General features: G+C 37.9%; 1 protein-coding gene across 14 annotated transcripts in view; it reads left to right on the top strand.

The window, feature by feature from the left end:
* Positions 1–24,596, top strand: part of PCMTD1 (protein-L-isoaspartate (D-aspartate) O-methyltransferase domain containing 1) — an 81,196-nt gene that overhangs the window by 37,926 nt on the left and 18,674 nt on the right. For 8 of the 14 annotated variants that reach the window (XM_051843724.2, XM_008255514.5, XM_070076600.2 and 5 more), the window contains 2 exons: positions 2,246–2,676; positions 16,971–17,073. The exons of 1 other annotated variant lie outside the window; for it this stretch is intronic. In XM_051843724.2, the coding sequence (XP_051699684.1) occupies positions 2,370–2,676; positions 16,971–17,073 (410 nt within the window). In that variant the 5' untranslated portion in view covers positions 2,246–2,369. Of the gene's footprint in view, positions 1–2,245; positions 2,677–16,970; positions 17,074–22,761; positions 22,953–24,596 lie in introns of all 14 variants that reach the window. 5 more of the 14 variants (XM_070076603.1, XM_089335222.1, XM_070076602.2 and 2 more) reach the window with 3 other exon arrangements.

Raw genomic sequence — 24,596 nt, 5'->3', positions numbered from 1 at the left:
AGGCGATAGCAGGAAAGGACAAATGGGACACAGGCAAAGTCACTGTGAAAGGCTCTGGTGGAGCTGTCACAGTAGTGCTTTTTTCTGCTTGGTGCCATAGGTCTGATGACTCCAAGGACGCTGGAGGCCCTGATTGCTTTTCTTCTCTTAAAAGTCAAGAGTTGGTATATAGCCTTGCCAGAATGGGCTATCATAGCTCTTTTTTTTGGCATTGGGTATTCCATTTCTCACTTTCCTTTTCTTCTTATTTATTAATTTAGAAATTGAGATGTGAATTTATTCATTACAATTGAATAAAACTTAAATTGTATGTTTATTATGCCTTGAAAATTTCTAGTTATGTTTCTATTTAAAAGTGTTCTAAAGAAGTTCAGTGGGTGTGAGTGTGTGTGTGTGTTTCTGAGTGAGATGAGTTTCAGTGTTTTAGGGTTATTATTAATATTACTATTAATTTAATTTAATTAATTTAATTATTTAATAATATTAATATTATTAATATGACTTATGGCCTTGGAGTGGGCATTGTGGTGCATCGGGTTAAGCTGCTGCTTGGGATGCCCACATCCCATAGAAGTGCTGATTGGGTCTTGGCTACTGTACTTCTGATTTAGCTCCCTGCTAATGCACCAATGAAGCAGTGGTTGGTGGCTCAAGTATTTGAGTTCTTGCCAACCATATGGGTGACCCAGATGAAGTTCCTGGCACTTGGCTTCTGCTTGCACTAGCTCTGGCTGTTGAGGCCTTTTGGGGACTGAGCCAGCAAATAGAAAAAATCTCTTTCTGTTTCTTTGTCTCTGTCACTCTGTCTTTGAAATAAACACATATTCAAAAAAGAAAACAAAGACTGGCATTGTGGCATAGTAAGATAAGACTCCACCTTCCGTGCTGGTATCTTATATGGGTGCTGGTTCGAGTCCTGGCTACTCCTCTTCTGATCCACTCTGTGCTAATAGCCTACGAAAGCAATGGAAGATGGCCCAAGTGCTTAGGCCCCTGCACCCATGAGGGAAACCTTGAGGAAGCTCCTGGCTCCTGGCTTTGAATGGGCCCAGCTCCAGCCATTGCAGCCATTTGGGAAGTGAACCAGCAGATGGAAGATCTCTCTGGCTCCCCCCTCTGTCTGTAACTTGCCCTCAAATAAATAAATAGATCCTAAGAAAAAAAGCAAAAACTTGTGACTTCATTTATCACAATAAGGTTTACTAAACAAAATTGGCCGGCGCCGTGGCTCACTAGGCTAATCCTCCGCCTTGCGGCGCCGGCACACCAGGTTCTAGTCCCGGTCGGGGCGCCGGATTCTGTCCCGGTTGCCCCTCTTCCAGGCCAGCTCTCTGCTGTGGCCAGGAAGTGCAGTGGAGGATGGCCCAAGTACTTAGGCCCTGCACCCCATGGGAGACCAGGATAAGTACCTGGCTCCTGCCATTGGATCAGCGTGGTGAGCTGGCTGCAGCGCGCTGGCCACGGTGGCCATTGGAGGGTGAACCAATGGCAAAGGAAGACCTTTCTCTCTGTCTCTCTCTCTCTCTCACTGTCCACTCTGCCTGTCAAAATAAACAAACAAACAAACAAACAAACAAAATAGTCCTCTTGTGTTTGGATATATGTAAATTAAACTTGTGGGTCAGTTCTGCATGTTTGTTTTTACATTTTATTTTCAGTGTTTGGCTAATACTATTCTTTATTTCAGCATTTTTAAGTTTATGTAATACATTTTTAAATTGTTGATGCTTATTCAGAATTTTAAGTCATTTGGCTATTTGTTAGACTAAGATTACTATACTATAAAGAAGATGGTAGCTTAATGATTAAGAGAATGGTTTCTGGATCTAGAATACCTGGGACTGAGTCTAGGCAGTACCATGTTCCTGAGCAGCATAGTCTAGTGTGGTAGTGACCAGTCACATGCAGCTGTTAAGCACTTGAATATGACTGGGCTGATTATCTGAATTTTGAATTGTGTTTAATTTAGATCTAAGTAGTCATAGTAGACCTCACAGTACTGAGTGACTTAATTCTCTATGGCCAGTTTGTCCATCTGTACATGTGAGAGCATATTTAAGCTACCTTTTGTGGTTATTATTTGCATATTATACAGTAATATACTTAAGAAGTTTAACACTATACCTGGAACAGAAGATGTGCTTTAGAACTAGTAGTTAATTATCATGACTTATGTATTTAATGAACTTGAGTTATTCTTTTGAGTACTAATTTAAACCTGTTTATTTTTATTCTTTCCTTTCAGGATTTATTTATATTTGGAAATCAAGTGCAATATTAAAAGAAAAGCAAACCACACTACATTATTGGAAGCCATTTCTGCTAATTTTCTTAGATTTTAAAATTTATGATTTGATTTGAATACTATCATGGGAGGAGCTGTGAGTGCTGGGGAAGATAATGATGACTTAATTGATAACTTAAAAGAAGCTCAGTATATCCGCACTGAAAGAGTGGAGCAAGCCTTCAGAGCAATTGATCGTGGAGATTACTATCTGGAAGGCTACAGAGACAATGCTTATAAAGACTTAGCCTGGAAACATGGAAACATACACTTGTCAGCACCTTGCATTTATTCTGAAGTTATGGAGGCATTGAAACTTCAACCAGGATTGTCTTTTCTTAACCTGGGAAGTGGAACCGGATATTTAAGTACAATGGTGGGCTTAATTTTAGGTAATTTTATTTTTGTAAAATTCTATTTTAAAAAAGTGAGCTGGTCTGTATTTTTTATGGTTTATGGGTTTTGTAATATTGTGTAAAGTATGTTTGGATGTGTATATTCAGTGTGGATCTCTTCCTAACCTAACTGTGGAAACACAAAGGAATAGTAATCTTTTCATTCCCAGCTGTGGTCCTGGTAGTTACTTAGCTCCCACATGTAATCCTAGACTTACCTGGCTCCTGGTACTGTTCTTCAGCCACCGCCGACCCCCCCCCCCCCCTAATCAGTTGTCTGTTGATAAAATTGAACAGCTGGTAGGCGGGAAATTCAGGAGTGCTAGATTTAATCCATTTCTGGTAGTGTTCTGTGTGCTGGCACGTAGGATTAAAGTTGAAACTTAGCAGTGTCCCATTTCAAATAGTGAGACAATTGTGCCATTTTTTTGCTGAGCAGACAGGAAGGAGTATGTGAGATGTAAAGGTGTGCCGCTTGTGGCGCAAAGGGAGGGATTGGAGAAAGACACAGAAGAGGGAAGTGTATGTTCATTAAGCTGTTGACATACTACTGAGCGTGTACTCTGCTAGGCACTGGTCCTTGTGTGAGTAGACAGCAGTGAGTAACAGGGACAAAGAATTTCCCCCTGAGTTTACTGGACATTTATGAGGGCTCAATAATTATTTCAACCACTTTACATGTAGTAACTTAATGTTCTTAATGTACATTATTAAATGTTATATAGGTAAATAAACAGAGGTATAGAGAATACTTTGATTAAAGGTACATACCTAAGAAGTGACATACAGAATATGGGTGGAAAAAGAATGGATGGAGGAAAATCTGTAAGACATATTGGTTGGAGGACAAACAACTGTGAAGTTTACTAAATTGTTTAGTACAGCCACTGAATTTACTGCATGCTGCCGTGTGGCGAGTATGAAGGTAGAACATTGACCCATGTCATTGGCTCCTGCCGTTGAGTTCACAGACTGTTAAACTAAGGAAACCCACAGCTCTCATCTAGTGTTACAGATGCCCTAGAAGAAGGTTATGCCCAAGTTTTGGGAGTGAGGCTGATATGAAATTCATTCTAAAGTGATGGGGAATCATGAAAGGATTTTAAATAGAGAATGATACTTTCTCTAGTAGGGTGACTATGTGCCATTGTGCTGAAAATGTGATTTATCCCTGTGGTCCTGGTATTAATAATGCCTTTCTTACCTCCAAAAGTATTCCAGTTTGGGTGACTGCATTGTGTGACTTCTAAGTCATTTTCAAGGTCACAGTTCCCTACTTTTGCACACTGGTGAGCGCTTTACACATTAGTAATATATTTCATTGAAAAGGGAGGAGAGTTCAGAGTTTTGTTCCACAAGGGGCTTAATCTCTGATACATAATAACTACAGGGTGTGGACTTTGGCATAGCAGTTAGATTGCTGCATGGTAAACTTGTATCCCATATCAGAATGCCTGATTTGAGTCTTGCCTCCACTTCTGATCCAGTTTCCGGTCAGTGTACACCTATGGAGGCATAAGGTGATGGCTCAAGTATTTGAGTCTCTGCCACCCACATAGGAATCCTGATTTGAGTTCCATGCTCGCAGCTTTGGCTTGGCCCACCCTTGATGTTGTGGGCATTTGGGCAGTGAACCAATGAATGGAAGATCTCCCTCTCCATCTCACTTTCTCCCTCCTCTCCCCACCCCCTACCGTGTGTGTGTGTGTGTGTGTGTGTGTGTGTCTGTCTGTCAGTCTCTCTGCCTTTCAAATAAATTGGGAATAAAAATAAATAGTAGGAAATTATTAAATTTTACCAGTAGAGAGAAATTTAGAAGCTTATGTTTAAATTTGATTCTCCTCCCCATCCTGAGATGGATTTCTCCACAGGTTGGAACATCTCTCAAATGTATTACCAGAGTCTCTGAAAAGTCAGTCTTTAGGGTTTGAGACAGTCTTGCAGTCTTAATTACAAGAACTTACTGGGTAGAATAGGTAGAGCTGCTTCTTCAAAAAATAAACTGAGTTGCTTTCCTTGAACATGGACATTTCTTGACCAACTCTGGCAATGTTAGGTTGGAGTCCATGCCGCATACTATTTCTGTCCAGTCTCAGAGCACCTTCTCTAGCACCTGCCCACTGGCTCCTGCAGAGAAGGCAGAGTGGGGAAATGTATATCATAATTAGCAACCTTGTTACTGTTGAGGTTGCTAGACTGATTGCCTACTCACAGTTTTCAAGAGGTTAGAGACCTGTGGCCAGATGCACTTGGTGGGAGGCTTCAAGCTTTATTGTATCTTGAATGTCTTAATTCATACCAGAGTGTGTGTAGTATGTGAAAACAGATGCTTGTGTAAGTGATCCACAGTATCCTGGGTATTTTCTTTCTGTTAAGGAAAGTGAGGGTCTTTGGTTTATTTATGTGACTATGGCTTCTGGTCCTATCTCAGGACTTACCTCTGTAATCCTGCACATTTAAGACCACAGGAAATTCTCCTTTTGATTAGAGATACTCGTTTGGTGTCCACATGGTGTTATAAGCTGCTGCTATGCTGACATCTCGTATGGTATCAGTGCCAGTTCAATTCCGGGCTTTTCTACTTCCCAACCCAGCTCAAATGCCAAGGTGCTTGGGAAAGCAGCGGAAGATGGGCCAAAGTGCTTGGGCCCTTGGACTCATGTGGAAGACCCAGATGGAGTTCCTGGCTCCTGACTTCTACCTAACCCAGTCCCAGCCCTTGAGGCCGTTTGGGGAATGAACCAGGTATAAAAGATAGATTGGTGTGTCGGTTTCTCCCTCCCTCCCTTCCCCCCTCCCTCCCTCCCTCTCTCCCTTCCTTCCTTCCTTCCTCCCCCCAACTCTGCCTTTCAAATAATTTTTTTAAAGAGAAATATTTGTTTGACAAGAAAGATAAAACATATTCACGATAGCAGAAGGAACAGTCTGTAAAACTATGATTACACCTAATCTTGAATCCACTAAGGTTTTTTTTTTTTTTTTATGAAGATTTATCTATTTAATTAAAAGGCAGTTTACAGAGAAGGAGAGACAGACATCTTCCATCCGCTGGTTCACTCCCCAAGTGGCCGCAATGGCTGGAGCTGGGCCAGTTCAGAGCTAGGAGCTTCTTCCAGGTCTCTCACATGGGTGCAGGGGCTCAAGGATTTGGGCCATCTTCTACTGCACTACCAGGATCAGAAGTGGAACAGCCAGGACCCAAACCGGTGCCCATATGGCATGCTGGTGTTGCAGGTAGTAGCTTCACCTGCTATGCCACAGTGCCAGCCCCTCCACCAAGATTCTGAGGAAGACCAATCTTTTTTCCCCCTGCCCCTTGTGTAGTTAGTATTTTTTGTGTGTACCTCCATGGCTCTTAGCCATTTTTCTATCCCACTTCCAGGATGGAATAGGAGGTGTGTGGTAGGTGGTAGGTCCTGAGTCAGGACGTGCTAAGAGTATTATCTGGAGGAATCCAGCCTGTGGCAGGGATCATAGGGCTCCTGTAATGGTAACACAGTGAAGGAAGATGCTCCCTGGATCGTTTCCTTCTCCCTTCAGAAACATACATGGAGCAAATAGGCTATAATCTGAGAGCTCTTCTTGTTCAGTGAGAGGAAGTTAGGCTTTTCCTCAGGAAATTCCTTATGAATTAAAGTACTTTTGAAGCAGTTATTTTTTTTTTTTTAAGGATTTATTTATTTATTTGAAAAAGTTACAGAGAGAGGTAGAGACAGAGAGAAAGGTCTTCTATCCGCTGGTTCACCCCCTGGATGGCCGCAATGGCCAGAGCTGTGCTGATCCGAAGCCAGGAGCCAGGAGCTTCTTCTGAGTCTCTCACATGGGTGCAGGGGAAGCAGTTATTTGTAAGTTTAACTTAACCTCGTGGAGAATGGATTACTTTGGCTCCTAAGATGTCTCTGGCATCTTTTAAAAATTTTTATTTATTTTAATTTTCTTTAAAAGCAGAGAGACACATCTTCCATTTGCTTGTTTACTTCTTAGTTGCTTGCAACAGCCAGGGTTGGTCCAAGAACTCAGTCTGGGCCTCCTACGTGAGAAGCAGCAACTCAAGTACCATCATCTTCATCAAGCCATCATCTGTTGCAGAGTATGTGTTAGCAAGAAGCTGAGATCTGTAGTGGAGTAAGGACCTAAACCCAGGCACTCTAATGGGTGTCCCAAATCTTTAACTGCTGCAACAGACACCCACCCGCCTCAAGACATCTTGTTTGAAATTGAAGATAGTGTTCTGTTTACCACTTTTTACAGAGAATCTATTCTTAATAGGTTTTCTTTTCAATTGGTAACAGTCTTCTCATTCTTAGGAAATTTTTTTTACCAAATAGTGTGCAGCAAAACCAAAACAGAAAACAAAACAAAACACAAATTACATTGACTTCTCAAAATGGAATTATATATCAGAACCATGGCAGAAAATTATTCTGATAATCTCAGATTCTGGTAGAGATGGTTCTTCTCATTTGATATTTTTGCTTAGGTTAGAGAGTCATTCTCGTTTTCTCATGTTAACAATAATAGGATCCTGAGGTGGAAATTGTGGTGTAGCAGATTATACTGCTGTTGGGGAGGCCTGCATCCCATATCAGAGCACTGGTTATCTGGCTACTCTGCTTCCAATCCAGCTCCCTGCTAATGCACCGGAGAAGCACCAGATGATGGCTCAAGTACTTGTGTTTTTTAGTAGCTACCTTAGCAGATGTGAAGTGGTATCTCATCTTAACTTGCCCTTTCTTAATGAATGATGCTGTCTTCCGTGAAATGTCTGTTTGAATCTTCCTCCCCAGTGTTTAAGGTTGCTGGTGTTCCTGTTACTGAGTTGTAAGTTGCTTTTTTGTTTGTTTTAGCTAAGGATTTGTTCTGCAGAGGGGAGATGGGCTCAGTTCTTCCTGGCAGTTGCTTTCCCCAGATCCTCCCACTTCCTTTTGGCAGGGATATGTGTCCCAAAAAAGTTTTTCTTGATGAACTTGAGGACCGTTTGTCCTTGGAGACCTTGAGTAGGGCCATAGTATAGTGTTTATACTGGGCAGAGCCACACACCTTCTGCGTCCTGTTCTGTGCTTAGTGAGGCTCCTTGGTGTGGCTGTGCCTTGCTTCACTTTCTTGGTTACCATGTGGCCCTTGTTGATGCCCATAGCCATGGGCTGGCGCAGAGGCATGCCTGTTGCAGTGGAAAGCTGTCAGTATTCTTTACAAGTTTTAGATGTAAGCCTTTATCAGAAATACTTGTATGGCTTGGCTTTTTTTTTTTTTTTTTTTTTTTTTTTTTAATGTTCTTTAAAGCACCTCTCTTAGAATGTTAGGGCCTCCTGTCCTCCTGCCCCTGTATTCATCTTGGTCAAATAAAATGCAATCTGTAGGTATCCAGACTTCTCTCAGGTAAATTTTATTTTCTACATTAAACCAAACTTAAATTTTTCCTCTATCCTCTGTTTGATTTTTTAAAAATTGTGATTTCTTTTTAGAAATTACAAAATCTGTTCTTGATATGATTTATTTTGGGTTCTGTGAGCAAACTGGAGTTGCCCCAGGTCACTGGGAAAGTCCCACCAGAAATGCACCTACCTCATCTTCGTGGGAAAGCCTGTTGGACCATGGGAAAACTAAGATGCTGCACTTAGATGTGTACACTTTGAATTGTAGTCCCTGTTGCAGCAGTAGTCAGCTTTGAGCTGTCCTGCCCGCCACTGCTGCCTTGCAGTGTGTTAAATAAATCTAATTCTGCTCACTCCATCTGACTGCTCTGGTGAATTCTTTCAATACCCATGACACCAGCCTCAGTTGGTCGCGTCCCATGACACCGATGTGTTTAGAAAACAACCTTTCCCTTTAGGTTAATCACAGTTTATGGAATTCACTAAGCTCCTCATCATTTAAACTGTCACTTCTTAGTCCCAGTCAGGCTACCATGCATATTTTCTCTGCACTTAGACCCTGTATGGAGTTGCCACCATTGTTCTATTTCTCAGTTTTTCTCCTTCCCCACTCCTAGTGGTTGTGGAGTAGAAATCATTCCTCAATCGTCTTCATTGCTGCTACCCAGATGACCTTGTGTTTATGGATAACAGTACTGCTGATTATTGCAAGTCAATAAATAGTAATAAACATTAGGAAGTAATACAGGTTTTAGACATTTTACAAAGTTTTCACAGTGATTTCTTCTGTTTATATTTCCTCATACTGCTTTTAGAAGGTGTAAGGAAATTTTCATAGTGATATGAAAAGTATCTTAGGTGGTTCTCTCAGCATCTTGAGTTTGTATCATTGAGTTTAACTGCCCTCCATCCTGGGTTGTCTGTGTAGCAGCTACTCCAAATTCTTTGAGAATTCACCTACTTAAAATTTACTTGTGGTCTTCCAAATCAGTATAATAAGCTCAGTGTTTTTGTTATCGTTTGTGAACTTGTGCAGAGCAATGAAAAGTTTGAGCTGGCAGCTGTGCTGCTTCCTAGCTGAGGTTGAACAACCCAAGTGCTCTCTGCCTTCTTACCTCAGCCTCATACAAAGACAGCCAGAGGAAGGAGATGGAAGAGGCCAGGGCAGTGCAAGAACTTCGTCACTGGGTTTGAATCCCAAATCTGGCACCAGTTCGTGGGGCGGTTTCAGGCAAGTCTCCAGCTTCTTAAGCTCATTTTATCTTTTGTAAAATAAAGGAAATAGATTACCAGGATGAGTTTTTAGTGTTTAAAAATACAGTATATTTGAGATAGGATATAACTCCATCCAGGTCTCCCACATGGGTAGCAGGGACCTATGTACTTCAGCCATCACCTACTTCCTGCATTAGCAGGAAGCTGGAATAGGGAGTGAGTGGATCTGGGACTCAGAAACTCCGAAGTGCCTCTATTGGATGTGGGTGTTCCAACTGGCAGCCTAACTGCTATGCCAGATTCCTTCCCTGAATTTGTTTGATTATGCATAAAATAACTTTTTACTCTTTGTCTCCTAGTGCTGGGGCTGACACCCATGGAATTGTCTTTCTGTGTGAGAGTCTTTAGACTGGGTTAGATGTTGTTCAGAGAGCTTCAGAATACAGACAGAGGTTCACTGGAATCGGCAGGGCTGCTTGGCATGCTGGAGCTTTTGGTTCTATTCCCTCGGGGTTTGGCTCCCGTAAGGTCAGCCTGTCAGCCCTCCCACATCCTTGGCTTTCAAGGATTCTTTTAGTTGGATTTCAGATCTCTTTGTGTTGCATTATAAGTGCTTTCTTTGTCCTGTTTTGGACACTTGTTTGGCTTTAGCCTGTAGTGAATGTAGGCTGGATCTTTTGTCTTTGAGTAAACTCCTTATGGAAGAGGAATCAGATTTCTGCCTTTAAAGTCTGTAGGCTGAGCTGTGGACACACGAGATCTTCCAAGCTGCACTCACAAGGTAGATTCTTCAGTGTACAAAGATTCCAGAAGTTCATTCCATCTCTAACTCAGTCAGTCCTTTTTTATTCTTTACCACACAAGACAAAGAGTTTTCTTCTTCCTCCAGTGTTCTTGGTAAAACTTAACTTTTTTCTTACGAATTAATTACTCAAGGCAGGAACTTAAACCTCAGCCTTTCCTCTCTAATTTTATTTTGTGAAATAGGTGATATAGCCCCAGGATGGCATACTTTGAAATATTGTCCTCTCCTTCCTCTTTCCTGTTTTATCTAGTTGCCTCCCTATTCAACAATAACTTTATTGACTTCAGAAAGCACCCCATTTTTTTTTCATAACACTCACATGATGTTTGTATGAACAATAAAGTCAGAAGACTTTTCTTTAGGAATAAAAGCAAATGTTATTTTAAAATATCCTATTAAACAGCAAAAATCAAGAAACTAATTTTTAGTGTAATGTGATTATGTAAGATTTATTCCAGTTGGAAAACCTCATTCCCTAATATTAAATGAAATGGATTTAACCATATATTTGCTTTTTTGGTCAGTATACTTTATTTTAAAACCAAGACATGAGAATGTCCATGTTTTATATATATATCATTTGCTTCACTTTTCGTTTTAACTCTTAAGTTTGAGATGATAGCTACATTTAGACTCAGTGCCAGCTCCTGAGGATACATACAAACAGTGCACTGGACATGTCACCTGTCCTTGAAATTGTGCATGATGTTTCTGAGCTATCAGTAGAAGCATGACGATGCTCTAACTGGCTCCTCTTCATTTAGTTCTGTGACTATTAATTGTCTGTGTGAGATAGTCACTATGCTGGCTGGATAGCTTCAGGTACTTAGCATATAAACTTTAGTGGAATGGAAGAGGTTATGAGAATGACCTCCAGGGAAAATTACGGCCTTAAAAATAATTTGGATCAAGATCTGAAACAGTTTAAATCAGCCTTTTAAGCTATTTGGTATTACATTATAGTTAAGTACATTTTTTCTAAATTTATTGAATTTACTTTGGTATAAAATCTCTATTGTAATGTTCCAGTGTACAGATGAGGTATGCTAGAACATTTCAGTAGAGATTTTTCAAGTCATTACAATTGGTTCTGGACATATTAGACTTGAATATTAGCATCCATGGGTGGATATATGTAAATGAATATAGTATGCCGTCCTCCATATTTTGACATTTTTAGACATAATTTACTTAGAGCCATGAGTCCATTTTCTCTGTAACAGTTAGAACCAGAAGTTTCCAATCTTGTGTAAACATATTTCTAAGATTCTCGTGTTATAAAAGAATGTAGTATCTACCCATAGATAGGAGCCCAAGGGACTGCAATTTATTTCTGGGAAATTCTAGAACTTGTTTCATGAGCTCTTTTCCAAACCTAGAAAGAGGAGAACAGTAGTCTGGTTAGGCTAAAGTGGCAAGACTCAGTAAAAATTTGACCAGGTTTGTCTTTTTTTTTTTTAAGATTTGTTTTATTTGAAAGAGTTACAGAGAGAGGTCTTCCATCTGCTGGTTACTCCCCAAATGACCACAATGGCCAAAGCTAAAGCCAGGAGACAGGAAATTCTTCCAGGTCTCCCACAAGGGTTCAGGGACCCAAGGACATGGGCCATCTTCTACTGCTTTCTCTCTGCCATAGCAGAGAGCTGGATTGGAAGTGGAGCAGCCAGGACTCAAACCAGCGCCCATATGGGATGTTGGTGCTGCAGGCTGGGGTTTTAACCCGCTGTGCCACAGCACCGGCCCTCATGTTTGTCTTTGATACTGCTTTTTTATTGTGATAATAGAATGGGAGAGATCATGAGAAATAAAATACATTTAGTAAGTGGCAATCTGTTAGAGAAATGTCACTTAATATCAGTTAGTGATTACTAAGCCTTTTGCTGATTCCTTTTTCTCTCCTTTGCTTTTTCTACCTTTGGACTGTTTTATGTCTACATTATACTCTAGGATATTCAAGGAAGGAAAGAAAGAAAAGAAAAATCTGTCTGCCTTTTACCTGTTGCTGTCCCTTCAAATATATAAGTCATCCCAGAGATGCCTTATTTAAAAAAAATAAAATTAATAACAGAATTTGTGATTTACTGAAAGATTTTTTATATATTTCTTACTGTAGTTTCATAGAAACCAAATAACTGATTCACTTACTCCCCCTTGTGGTAAATATTCAGTATTGGCCAAAATTCTCTCAGATACTAGCTCTTGGTATTCCTTTACCAGTGAAAGCAGAAAGTTGAGTAATCCAAAGCAGATTTTAAAAATCATTTCAATTGGGTTTCATAGTTAGGAGGGTGTGGCTAGTACTGCTGAACCCCAGCAGTATGTTAGGGTTACCTTAGCTCCCGGACTACACCTTGAGAGATTGTTTCTCACCTGCCTGCATTCATAATTAAAATCTAATCTAATTTTAAAACTCGAAGATTACTTTTATCGCCAGAGTTGAGAATCACTTTCATGGGTTATAATCTTGATTCTACTAATCAACTCAACTCTGTATACGTAGGGATGGAAGGCACATCCCAATTTCTGTCAAGAGCTTGTTAGTCACCTTGTACTGTATACTGCATCAGGCACATAATTGGTCCATAATTTACATGACTTTTCCCAGGAATGCCTTGTATATGGTAGGATTGGTTTCTGACTGCTCATATTACACACCGGTTAATAGGTGGAACCAGAATTGGAAACCCAGTCATCTTAAATCTGCTTTCTCACCATACTGTAGTCTAGCTTCAGGGTCCTCAACTGAAGAAGGAATCTTGAATGATTTCATCTTTAGAGCTCCTCTAGTTCCATATCATGAAGTGCTTTTTTCCTGTGGCTGTGTTCTGTAAATTAGCCTTACACAAAGTACTAAAGGCACAGTGAACTTCATTCAAACGCGGTGTGTGAACCTCCCAGGTTTCTTTTACCCACCTCAGGCAGATTTCTACCCCTTCGATACCAGGCTTTCAAACTGAGGAACTTCACAGGAGGTTGACATAGATGTAAATAAGAAATAAACATATTGCATAGAAACTTACTGAAGCCTAATAATTACTGTTTTATATATAAGTTCTGGTTATAGACTAGCTGGTGGATTGTAAATGAGTTAGATTAGATTAGATTCAATTATGAAAGAAGAACAATCTCTAGATTTTATTATACTGGAATTTTATTGTATTATTGTTTTGAATAAATGGGATTTTTCCAGTCTTAAAGATGATTTCTATACACAGTATACTTAAATATTTCTAATAACAGAGTTTGTGTTAATAAACTTTGACTTCTGTATATGTTTCTATTTTCTCTTTTAGTTGTTTAAGATAGTGGTCAGTTGTTAGCATTTTCTTTTTAAATACATGTTACAAAAATTCAGCCCTTATTTCAGAGACAAATTTTTCTTCATATTGGCAAATATAAAATAACATTGGAATCTGTTGAATATAAAGTTAAGTTTATGCTTCGTTTGGCCTGTTAACATCTCCTTTTGGATACCGCTTCACTTTTGTTTCCTTTTGAAAACTTGTACCTTTAGTTATACACACACACACACACACACACATATATATATAACTTTGTTTTATGTGGACATTTATGTTCATTTTTAATCTTTTATACTGGTCCATTGTTTTTTGATTGAAAAAATTATACATGCATGTGGGTAAAATACTTTAAGTTACCTTCCTCAGAAGCCATTATGTATATCTTTTCAGGTTTCCTCTTATTTTTCTGTTGTTCTGTTTAGTACAGATGTCAAATATGAGTTGTAACAATCAGCATTGAATCACATTTTTCTCATACACTGGATGTGTTCTAGTTGTATATCACATTCTAAATAAATGAGATATTAGTGACATTGCAATTTAAATTCTGCCTTTTGTTAATGTATTCTCCTTTCCAGTTATTTCAGTGTTAATGACAATTCAGATTATTAAGTCATAATAAAAGTTTGCCTTCTTGTTATTTTAAAATTAAATAGTTCCATCCTAAAAAGTCATAAGTGGTGTTGATACTAGATATTAATGCATAGTATATCTACATGTATATTTATATTGTTTGTGAAACAAATCTTTTTATGTTAATGAAATATTTATGTTAATGAAGTTATCTTTCATTATTTAACCATCTGTATGAAGGTTATATGAAAAGTTATGTGAAGAAACCTTAAGGAATTTTCATAAAGCTTTAAACTGTTTCCAAAAGTTGCCTGTTTGCCTTTAGACAATAAGCAGAAAACAAGGAAACGCAAAAAGAGGCCAGTGTCATCTTTGAGTGAGGGACAGTGTATCTCGTTCCTTTTGACCTAGAACTTTGAAATTGAGATTTCCTTTCTTGCTAAGGAAGATTGAAATGTAGGAGAGAAGTCTTGATTTCCATTCTTAGTACCTTGGTCATTATGCTTATGCATTCAATCTTAGGCTTGGAAACTAGAATGCTAACAATATTGACCTTTTCTGATCTCTTTATCTGTGCACCTGTAGTTTTCCTTTTTTATAAAAATGATAGTATAATTGGATTCTTAATGAGTAATGGGAATATAAAATTTTGTCTGTCAGATTGTACATTCAATGGATATCCTTCAGAAGCCAAAAGGGAAATTATTCATTTCATAAAATATTTTCCTTACTGTGTACTTAATGTAAAATTGTAACTCAGTTCAAATTTTTTTTAACAAGGAAAACTTTATTTGGCTTTTCTAAGCATTCTGTGTTCACTATGGAAATTCACGCTTTTAAAATATTCAGATTCAATACTGTATTAAAAAGTGGCTTTAACATGTGTGTTTTCTAAGTTTGTTTATTTTCCAGTTAATTTTTAAAATGAAATTTCAGTTTTACTCAGTTTATATGTAGTAATGAGGAATTAACAAGAAGTCCTAAGTGACTTTGGACTGATTTTCCACTTTTAGATGAAGGGTAACAGTTTGTAAGTACTCATAAAGCAACCAAAAACATGAAGCAGTATATTTAACGTTTTATCCATCTGTACAATTATTTTTAAAAAAGATTTATTTGAAAGGCAGAGTTACAGAGGGAGAGAGCAGAAAGGGATTTTCCATCCACTGGTTCATTCCCCCCAAAGGTCATAATGACTGGGGCTGGGCCAGGCCAAAGCCAAGAGCCAGGAGCTCCTTCCAGGTCTCCCATGTGGATGCAGGAACCCAAGCATTTGGACCATCTTTCACTGCTTTCCCAGGCATGTTAGCAGGGATCTGAATTGGAAGTGGAACAGCTGGGTCTTGTACCTGCACCCCATATGGGATGCCAGCATCATGGGTGGCAGCTTTACCCGCTACACCACAATGCCAGCTGCTACAATTTATGTATGTATGTATGTATGCATGCATTTATTTATTTTTTTTTATTTGACAGATAGAGTTAGACAGTGAGAGAGAGAAAGGCCTTCCTTCCTTTGGTTCACTCCCCAAATGGCCGCTACGGCCAGAGCTATGCTGATCTGAAGCCAGGAGCCAGGTGCTTCTGCCTGGTCTCCCATGTGGGTGCAGGGGCCCAAGCACTTGGGCCATCCTCCACTGCCCTCCAGGACCACGGCAGAGAGCTGGACTGGAAGAGGAGCAACCGGGACTGGAACCCGGCACCCATATGGGATGCTGGTGCCACAGGCAGAGGATTAACCAAGTGAGCCACGGCGCTGGCCCTCACACAATTTGTTTTAAAAAGTAAGAATTAAATGGCAAGGCAAGTTAATTCTGTTGGTTGTGGTTTGATGAACAAGTAATTTTCATTTAGTCTTCCTATCTGAATACTTTTTTCAAGTAAAATCCAATACTCATCAAGTATAGTAGGAATATATGCTTATGTTGGTTTGAAGATTATATCTATACGTTTAGGTTATATTTTTATAGGTATCTTCCAGACCACAAACTGTTATTTTCCTGTGCCTTTTGACCAGACATGGTAATTTATGACGCTGATTTTTTTTGAGTACCTAGTGGTTAATAGAAACAGCTCCAGTGTACACTATATTTTTAATGACATTTGATAGGAGGCACATCCAGATAAGTATTTCCTAGAGATAGGGAAAATACACACACACACACTTCTTCTAGGAGACCAATCTCCAGGTAACTCAAAATGTCAAGTGGAAAACTTGATTGGCCCAATTTCAGAAGTTTGAAAGGAACTAGAATAACTTGATGCGATGATGTGTTACTCTCATGTGGGTCATGGGGTGGGAAGTAGCAGCCTTACGAGTTTTCTTACTCTCAGTGAACCTGTGCCTGGGTGAGGGAAAATGCCACCCCAATATCAGAGGGAGGCTGAGAAAGTGCTTTCCTGTTCCCCTTTTTCTGGGAGGTCATTGGGTCTCTAGTTGTGTGTAAAAAGAAACACCAATGGGAAATGTGAAGATGGCTGAAACCAGAGTCAGATCAGCTCTGGTGGCCCTGTTCTGCTGGACACTGGGAAGTCTCAGAGGCCCAGGAAGTGATCTTGGCTTTCTAGGAATTTAGTAGTTTTTGGGGAGGAGTGTGGATGCTGGAAGCATTTAAGCCATATCTGTGCCAGCCCATGGTTTCAGGCATCTCAGAATTAACTTTGGCAAATGACAAATGGAAGTAGTAGTAGAGAGCTTGCTCTTATTTCTTATGGAAATAATATTCTTTTGGTAGTAGTATCCTGCCAGATGGAACTATTCCCTTGGAAGAACTCCGTTGATTTCAACCTATGAATAGTCATAATTTTTGGTAGAAAATTCAGGTTATTTTTTTTTTCTTTTCTTACATTAAAATGATATAAATTGATTTGTATTCATTTTAAATCTGTGGCTAGCAGGTATTTGCATATAGCGAACCCTTTTTAAATGCTCCTGTGATAGAAAAGTGAGCAGAAATTAAAAGTGCTCTCTGTAAGGGCATCTTATTAATGTTTTTTATAAAAATGCTACTACGATTGCAGGTCCTTTTGGAATAAATCATGGGATTGAGCTTCATTCAGATGTGGTGGAATATGCCAAGGAAAAACTGGAGAGCTTCATCAAAAATAGTGATAGCTTTGATAAGTAAGTATTCATATCTGTAGTTTTGGTTTGAAAGCACTTAGTAAATAGATGTATGTAACATGCCTGTTCTTCAACACTATTAGTTCATTATTAACCCTGAATTGCTCAGTTGAATATGACAACAACAAAAACCAGTGTATTATAAAATGAGTGAAAGAAATCAGGAAAGTTATTCTATGCTATAATTTTTACCACATGCACTTCTACAGTAAATTATGAGTAACCTCTAGTCATTTTATACTGCTGTCAGCTTATTACTGTCCCATTGTGCCCCATGCACATATCTTTTTGAAGATGTAAAAATGCTTGTGATTACTTTTCTAGAACTGGCTTTGTACTGTTACATAGTAATTTAATAAATCTTTATTTATGACATAAGGGTGATACCATCAGTATACAAAGACTTTCTGTAAAATAGTTTCTTTGTAAGATCTTCAGAAGAAATTATGCTAGAAATTCAGTGGTATCTTGTAATAGGAGCATGTTAGAAATTTTTAATGAACCTATTGCCTTGAACTCACTTTCCTGCTAAACAGGCTTTGGTCCTTGGGCTGGCAAGCCAAGTGTTTGGCATGTAATCTAAACTTCTGTGCTTACAACCCTGTGGATCAAGGGCTCTCGTGCCAAAGTTTCTCAGCTTTGTGAAATTAGGTAGTTTATCTCAGTTTTCTGCATAACTTCTATTTTTCAGGAGAAAAAAACCTTAAAAAGGCTACAGAACATAGCCACTTTATATATAAACAAAGTTCTAGTGCAGAAGCATTCAGAGTTCCAACTTGGCTTGTTTGGAATGTGCCCTCACTCATCTTCAGCCCCTGACCATAACTGTCAATATAAGAAACTTGGGGAGTGTGGACTCAAACTGAGGGCTGTCTGGAGAGAAGTAGCTTGGCATTCAGTACCAGGAGAGAAGTTGGGAAGACCCTTCTTCCCCTTACTCTCTTCATTCACCCATGCCATTGCCAGTATGTCTATCTGCGGATTACGTGGCACTTGACTAGTTAAGGAATAGAAAACTAATGTGCTGCAGCAAAGTCCTCGGTATGGAGAGGAGAGGTGAGGTGGTATGGTAGTAACTGGGTTATTGGAGGCCTCCTGGGGGAGTTGGGAAATACTCAGAGGTTTTCTATGATTAATGAATCTGAGCAGGTTAATTGAATTTTCTGCACCAATTTGCTGAACACCATCCTTTATCTTTACGCTTGTCTGTCATTTTTTGAATGTTTCTGTGTTGGTTTCATATTTTATTTCCAAGGAAAACATCTGACAGTAATAAAAGTTTTTAGCCCAAGTTACATTTGGTAAGAAGTTGAGGTTTAATTTTAGCATCCTTTTATGTCCATTGTTTCTTACAGTTAGCAGCATGGTGATTAAGATGTGGGCATGGTTTTTAAATTATAGTTATTAGAACTATAAAATTTGTTGTATTTACTGAATTCCTATAAGTACAGATGCTGTTTGACTTACATCAAAGTGGTTATAACCTGATAAACCCATCCTAAGCTGATACTATCAAGAGGAAAATGCATTGAGTACACCCAACCTACTGAACTTCCTAACTTAGCAGTCCAACACACTATAAAACACCATTTGTTTCCCCACGTTATCACACAGCTGCCTGTGTGCTGGGACTGCTTCACTGTCACTGCCCCGCATCTCAGGAGAGTGTATCTGTATCATGCTGCACACTGCTAGCCCAGAAGACCGAGACTGACAATTTGAATATGGTTTCTACTGACTTTCACACCATTGTAACCTTGAAAAACCCAAAGTTGAACCATCATAAGTTAGTACCATCTGCATTTGTTTTGATGTTGACACTTAATGTATATATAATGGCCTTTTGAATACATTTTGAACTTAGAAAATATAAAAATACTAGTAGAAGCACCTGTGTAAGGTCTGTTGCGTTAGTTGTGAATACATTCACTCTGTTAATGCATGAAGACAGGTGATTCAGTTTTAGGTCAGTAGACCTGCATACCAGGCTGAAGCAATGCTCTTCAGTTATCTGGGGAACTCAGATTTGTTGCTGATAACTGGGTATAGTCAAATATGATGTGATTTAAAACATTTCTATGTTGATACAATTTAAATATGAATCTCTAACCTGATAAGTTTGAAGACTGCATATTCAAGTATCTCAGTTTTTAAAAAATTTTCCAGAATTATCTTCATGTAATTGTCAAATCAGATATCCTTTGGTTGTATTTCTTGAATTTTATTTTGTTGTTACTGCTTTATACATGTTTAATAGTCATAAAATACAGTGATAAAGCATCTAAATGTTTCTTTGGTTTTTAATGGCGTTATTTTAGTTATAATAATTGAGCCTTTTAGTTGTTTCTGAACTGTTAAAATTTAAGTTCGAGCAGATTGTTGTATTAGTAAACTACTCTGAAGAAGAAAATTCTGCAAATTTATTGGCCTAGTTTTCAAAAGCAGTGTTCTGAAGTGTTAGATGTTTCAGATTACAGAAGTAGCTTGTTTACAAAGAGCAGTAGATACCAGGAAAATGTTTCATTTTTCATTAAATAGTGGCTTGAAGTTAAGTAGTCTGACTTGATTCAGTGAGCTCTTTTTTTAGTTGTTCTTTTCATAGTGACTTGCTTTTGATGAAAAATTATAAAAGATAGAATATTTTTCCTTGTGTCTTGATGTTTTCTTTACAACTTTTCTTGATGTTTGGGATAGTGTGTCTCCTTATTTTAAACTTAAAAAGTGTAAAAAATTTATGTGCAGAGTAATTTAAAAACCCCACTTCTAAGCAGTTTGTGTTTAATTTTATATGGCTCATCAAGATAGATACTTTAATTTACAAAACATTAAGATAAATTAATCACCGTATTTCTTAGTACAGAGTCTCCTTGATGGCTAAAACCTCTCACTGTCCCAATTCTGTTTATCCTGTTACTTTGGATCTTTTTTTTTCAGTCCTGTCGAAAGTCTTGTCATATTACTTATGATTTGAAACCACATTTTTAACAGTTTCTTACATACATGTATTGGAGATCATAGTGAATTCCCAAACATAGTAGATGTGTTGGTGGGCAGAGTCTAAACTAATCAGCATCAGAGTATATAGCGTGAAATGACCTTTTTAAAAAATACACATTTTTGTATGTGTGTTAAGCTTGGTTCCTGTGTCCTACAACTTGTATTCCTTTAGAAAAAAAGTATCCTTATTAGCTTGTAATGTGTGTACCTTTAAACATTCTATGTCTTAGTACTATATCAGCAGGTGAAATTGTTTAGAGAAGCTACCCTGACCTCACTGTGCATGGGTGTGGGAGGGAAGGAGAGTTCTTGCATCTGATTGACTCCTCTGGTACCTATGATACACCCAAATTTACTGAAATTCTCTTATAAACCTGATCTGATTACAAGGCTCCTTTAAAGCATTGTCATACTTTTTCTGCAAATAGCCAAATAATAACTCTTTTAGGCTTTATGGGCTAAACGGTCTTTCTTGTAACCATTGGATTCCACCTTTGTAGTGGCAATAGCAGTCTCAGAGGCTGTGAACAATAGACATGGAAGTGTTTCAGTAATACTTGACTCAGAAAAACAGACTGTGGACTCCTGTTCTACTCTGCACACTCTCCAAAACATCCTTTTTTAAATCAAAAAAAAACAAAAAAAAACAAAAAAACAAAAAACCTCACTCTGACACTCTGATCTAGAGAAATCTGAGTCTTGGATTTGCCTAAAGTTTAAAGGCCCTTGCATGTCTTGCTTCTGTGAGTTGAGGAGGTTTAGGAAGTTAAATTAGCAATATCTGTGCATGTGCAGTAAGAAATCTCACCAACTATAGTTACTAGAAAGACTGTTAGTTAAAGGAGCCTAATCTGTAAACTTTTGTAAATACTTTGCCAATGATCTGTTAGTATAACATTGATTTGTAGCTGTGTGTGTTTATGTAATATGTATACATGCCTGTAGTTGATTTGACTGCCAAGAATGCATGCCTTGGAAAGTGCTGTTTCCTTGTAAGGCAAAAAGATTTATCGATCCTGTATCTTCTCCTCTCCAAGGGAACTATAGCTATGCTTTTGGAAATGCTCCAGTATTAGTAGCCAAATGAGTGCAGTATAATTTGAAATATTGGGGAATTTCATTCCATATGAACTGAAGGACCACTGTTTCTATATAGTTTTCCATATCAATAAGTAATTATAGAACTAGTGAAAACAGTAATGAGATGATAATAAAACCTAATACACAGTATCTACTCAGTACCATTAAACCTTCTAAATTCTTTATCAAATAGGAAAACTGAAGGTCATATAGAAAGGCTATATATACCTGAGCCAGCAAGTCATCTTAGTTTGGTTTGGTTCTGATCATATCAACATTGGTTTACTGTACTATTTCCCACCAGTGAGCTGCTGCTAGGGAATTGCAACCTAACACCTATACCTCAGGTATGAACATTGAAGCAGCACTTTTATTTTCATTGTTTATTTCCTTCCGGTTAGACTTAAGAAATGCTGCCGATGTGGATCGATGCACTGTAATATTTATATTAACACACCCACCCTGTTCATTATTGAAGCTTACCTAAGGCATGTGTTTTTATTAGGGGTTAGGTGTGAGTGGGGGAGAGAATGCATTCTTCAGATCCAGTTGAAATTTTAAGTTTTCCATGCAAAGTTAGAATAGTCTTTTATAGTTAAGAAGATTGGATTGATACATGACAATATCTAGTATCCTAATTTTATTTTAAATTATTAAGTTCCACTTTCATGTGTGTTTTACAATTGAAAATTAAATACTTATATAGTCTGTCAGTTTTTCCTCCTTAGAGTAGTCTCACCTCATGACACGCTTGAAGTAGTTTTGTTACATTCATTATATGTTCAGCATTATTTCAGATATTTCTCAGGTATTTAAACATTTTGTAATACTAATGTTTAAGGTAATTAGAAAACAGTTGTTATAAATTGTGAACATTTTTAGATCATGACATATTCGAATGCTGGAAGAGAAAATATACTAAGGGTTCTCAGATATTTTAACATTGAAAATGGAAGGGAAAGAGTTTAATGGCTTTAAACACATTTTATAGAGAAGAAATTATTGTTGAAATGTTCAGGCTTATTTTTATATAATTTACTTGTCATATTCCCTATATAATGCTTAGAGGATGTTTATGGTCCTGTGGTTTTCTCTAATGCTTTATTCAATGAACAAAATCACTGTATTTACTACCTTCAACCCTTTGGTTTGAATAATACTTTAAGTGAGGTGGTTTTGATGCGTTTGGAAGGGAAAACACTCGAAAAGGTAAAATCTTTTTTTTAAGTTTTAATTTAGTAGCTAAATTAGTGATTTGTAAGAGTATTTGAATGATATATGTAACATTTCCCTTGGTTTTTTCTCCCACTGGGCAGCTCTGAGGTTTTGTCTTGTTTTAACAAAGTAGTCATGGCTTTTAAAACTTAATGTGTATTTTGACAAAATGTTTTAAGAAAAAGAAGTTTTTGTGATTCATTTGACAGGTTGTTTTGGATGAGGTCTGAGAACAAGGTAGGATTCTTCCCAATGTCCTTGAAGTTGCTTTATTCCATTGGAGTAACTAAGATTTCTATGACAGTGTCCTGTGGCACATGATAAACTAGGTGTGCAAATTGTCAGCCCCCACTTCCACAGTGTATTGAAGGGGAATGTTGTTTTTTCTACTCTCAGTCAGCTCCTAGACCTAGACTATCCGTCTAAGAGGGAAGCTACAGGGCAAGGCTAGGTCACCCTGATCTCCTAGCAGCTTATCAAAAGAATTATATGGGCAAGTTTCCAAGGTCCCTGCTGTGATCGAAACCATCTGTCCATCTCAAGATGAAGATTTCCAACATGCACCTATAAAGAATACCACTGCTAAGGTAAGTGCTTAGAATCCTGGTCTTGTTTTGGGCAGATCTTCATGTTGTAAATCAAGATAACCATGTGTTCTCTATTTTCACATAGCTAATGTTTAGTGTACATTTTATATTACGTCAGATATTTCCCTCTCTGCGGAAAAGTTATTGGATTGTTAGGATTAAGTCAAATAGATGAGCCTAGAACAAATAAATGAATTTGTAGTTATTACAAATATTTCAGATTGTTGAGTTTTTTTCCTGTATACAGGTAGCTTAGATTTTTGCTAATTTGGAAGCTTGAGTTATTTCTAGCTGAGAAATTTTGGAAATTTCTTCAAAGAATAAAAGTGATCACTACTTTTTATTTTACTTACAGACATAAAATTTTAAGGAACATTTAAAACAAGTACAAAAAACAAGGGAAAGACACATGCATATACTTTCATAAGTAATCATAACTTCAAATGAAGTATCGTTTCTGGTCGCCTTTTTGCCTCCTCCCCCCAACCCCATCTCAGTTTTTGTGTAATGTGTGGTTGATGTGAAATTCACATTTCCTTTTCCACCATTTTAAATCCGATTTCCAGGTATAAATTCATAAATAGTATTGTATCATTTTGTTATAAACTGAGAATTTTTCTAGTTTATTGTTATGGTTTCCCAGATTATTCAGAAACCATGTGGCTATGTCCTTTGCCTCTAAGGGCCTGTGGAAACTTACTTAGGTAAGACATGTGGGCATTTCAGAAAGTTCATGGAAAAATAGAATTAAAAGGTAAGTTTATTTTGGTACAAAAATAATTTTTTTTGAAATTTGCATAGTTCTCTTTTTTTTTAAAAAAAGATTTATTCATTTATTTAAAAGGCAGAGTGAGAGAAAGAGGGAGAGATACAGAGAGATCTTTCATCTGCTGGTTCACTCCCCAAACAACCACAATGGCCAGGTCTGGGCCAGATTGAAGCCACGTTCCAGGAACCTTCATCCTGGTCTCTCATCTGGGTCGCTTTAGCCCAAGCACTTGGCCTGTCATTGGCCAACGAGCATTATCAGGAAGTTGAATCGGAAACAGCAGCTGGGACTTGAACTGACAGGGGATGTCAGTGTCACAATCTGTGGCTCAACCACTATTCCACAATTCTGGTTCTCCAGCATAGGTTTTTAAACAATACACATTTTTCATGAACTTTGAAAAGACCCTTCATGTCTATGGATTTCAATCAAAGATAAACTTACCTCTTAATTTTTTGTGAACATTTTAAAATGTCCTCCTACAGCTTTTGGAAGATAATCAAAGGAAAAAGAAGAAAAAGGTTTATTTTTTCTTTACTTTGGAAGAACCATTAGAAGTTGTAATTTACTCTGCTTGATGATGTGGTAGCACCATGTATGTCTTGAATAGTTACTGTAAACATGTACTTGAAAAAATTCTAATCATAGACATTTTGGAAAAATATTATCAACAATGGAATTTTGAACATTCTGTACCCTGATTGGTATGAATTCATTTACATGGAATGCTGTCATAAAAATGAGCCATAATTTTAGTATCAGAATGCAAAATGTTTAAGATTTTCAGTTCTGTACCTAGTTGGAAATATTACAAAGCTCATCTCTTCTTTACTAGAAAAATTAATTCATAACTATTTATAGATTTTAAAGTAAGA

This window comes from Oryctolagus cuniculus, chromosome 6 (assembly GCF_051225735.1).
Source record: "Oryctolagus cuniculus isolate XC-2025 breed Fujian yellow rabbit chromosome 6, ASM5122573v1, whole genome shotgun sequence".
In the NCBI taxonomy this organism is placed as follows: Eukaryota; Metazoa; Chordata; class Mammalia; order Lagomorpha; family Leporidae; genus Oryctolagus; species Oryctolagus cuniculus.
Note: the sequence above shows the minus strand (reverse complement) of the source record. Positions and strands in the feature narration are given on the sequence as shown.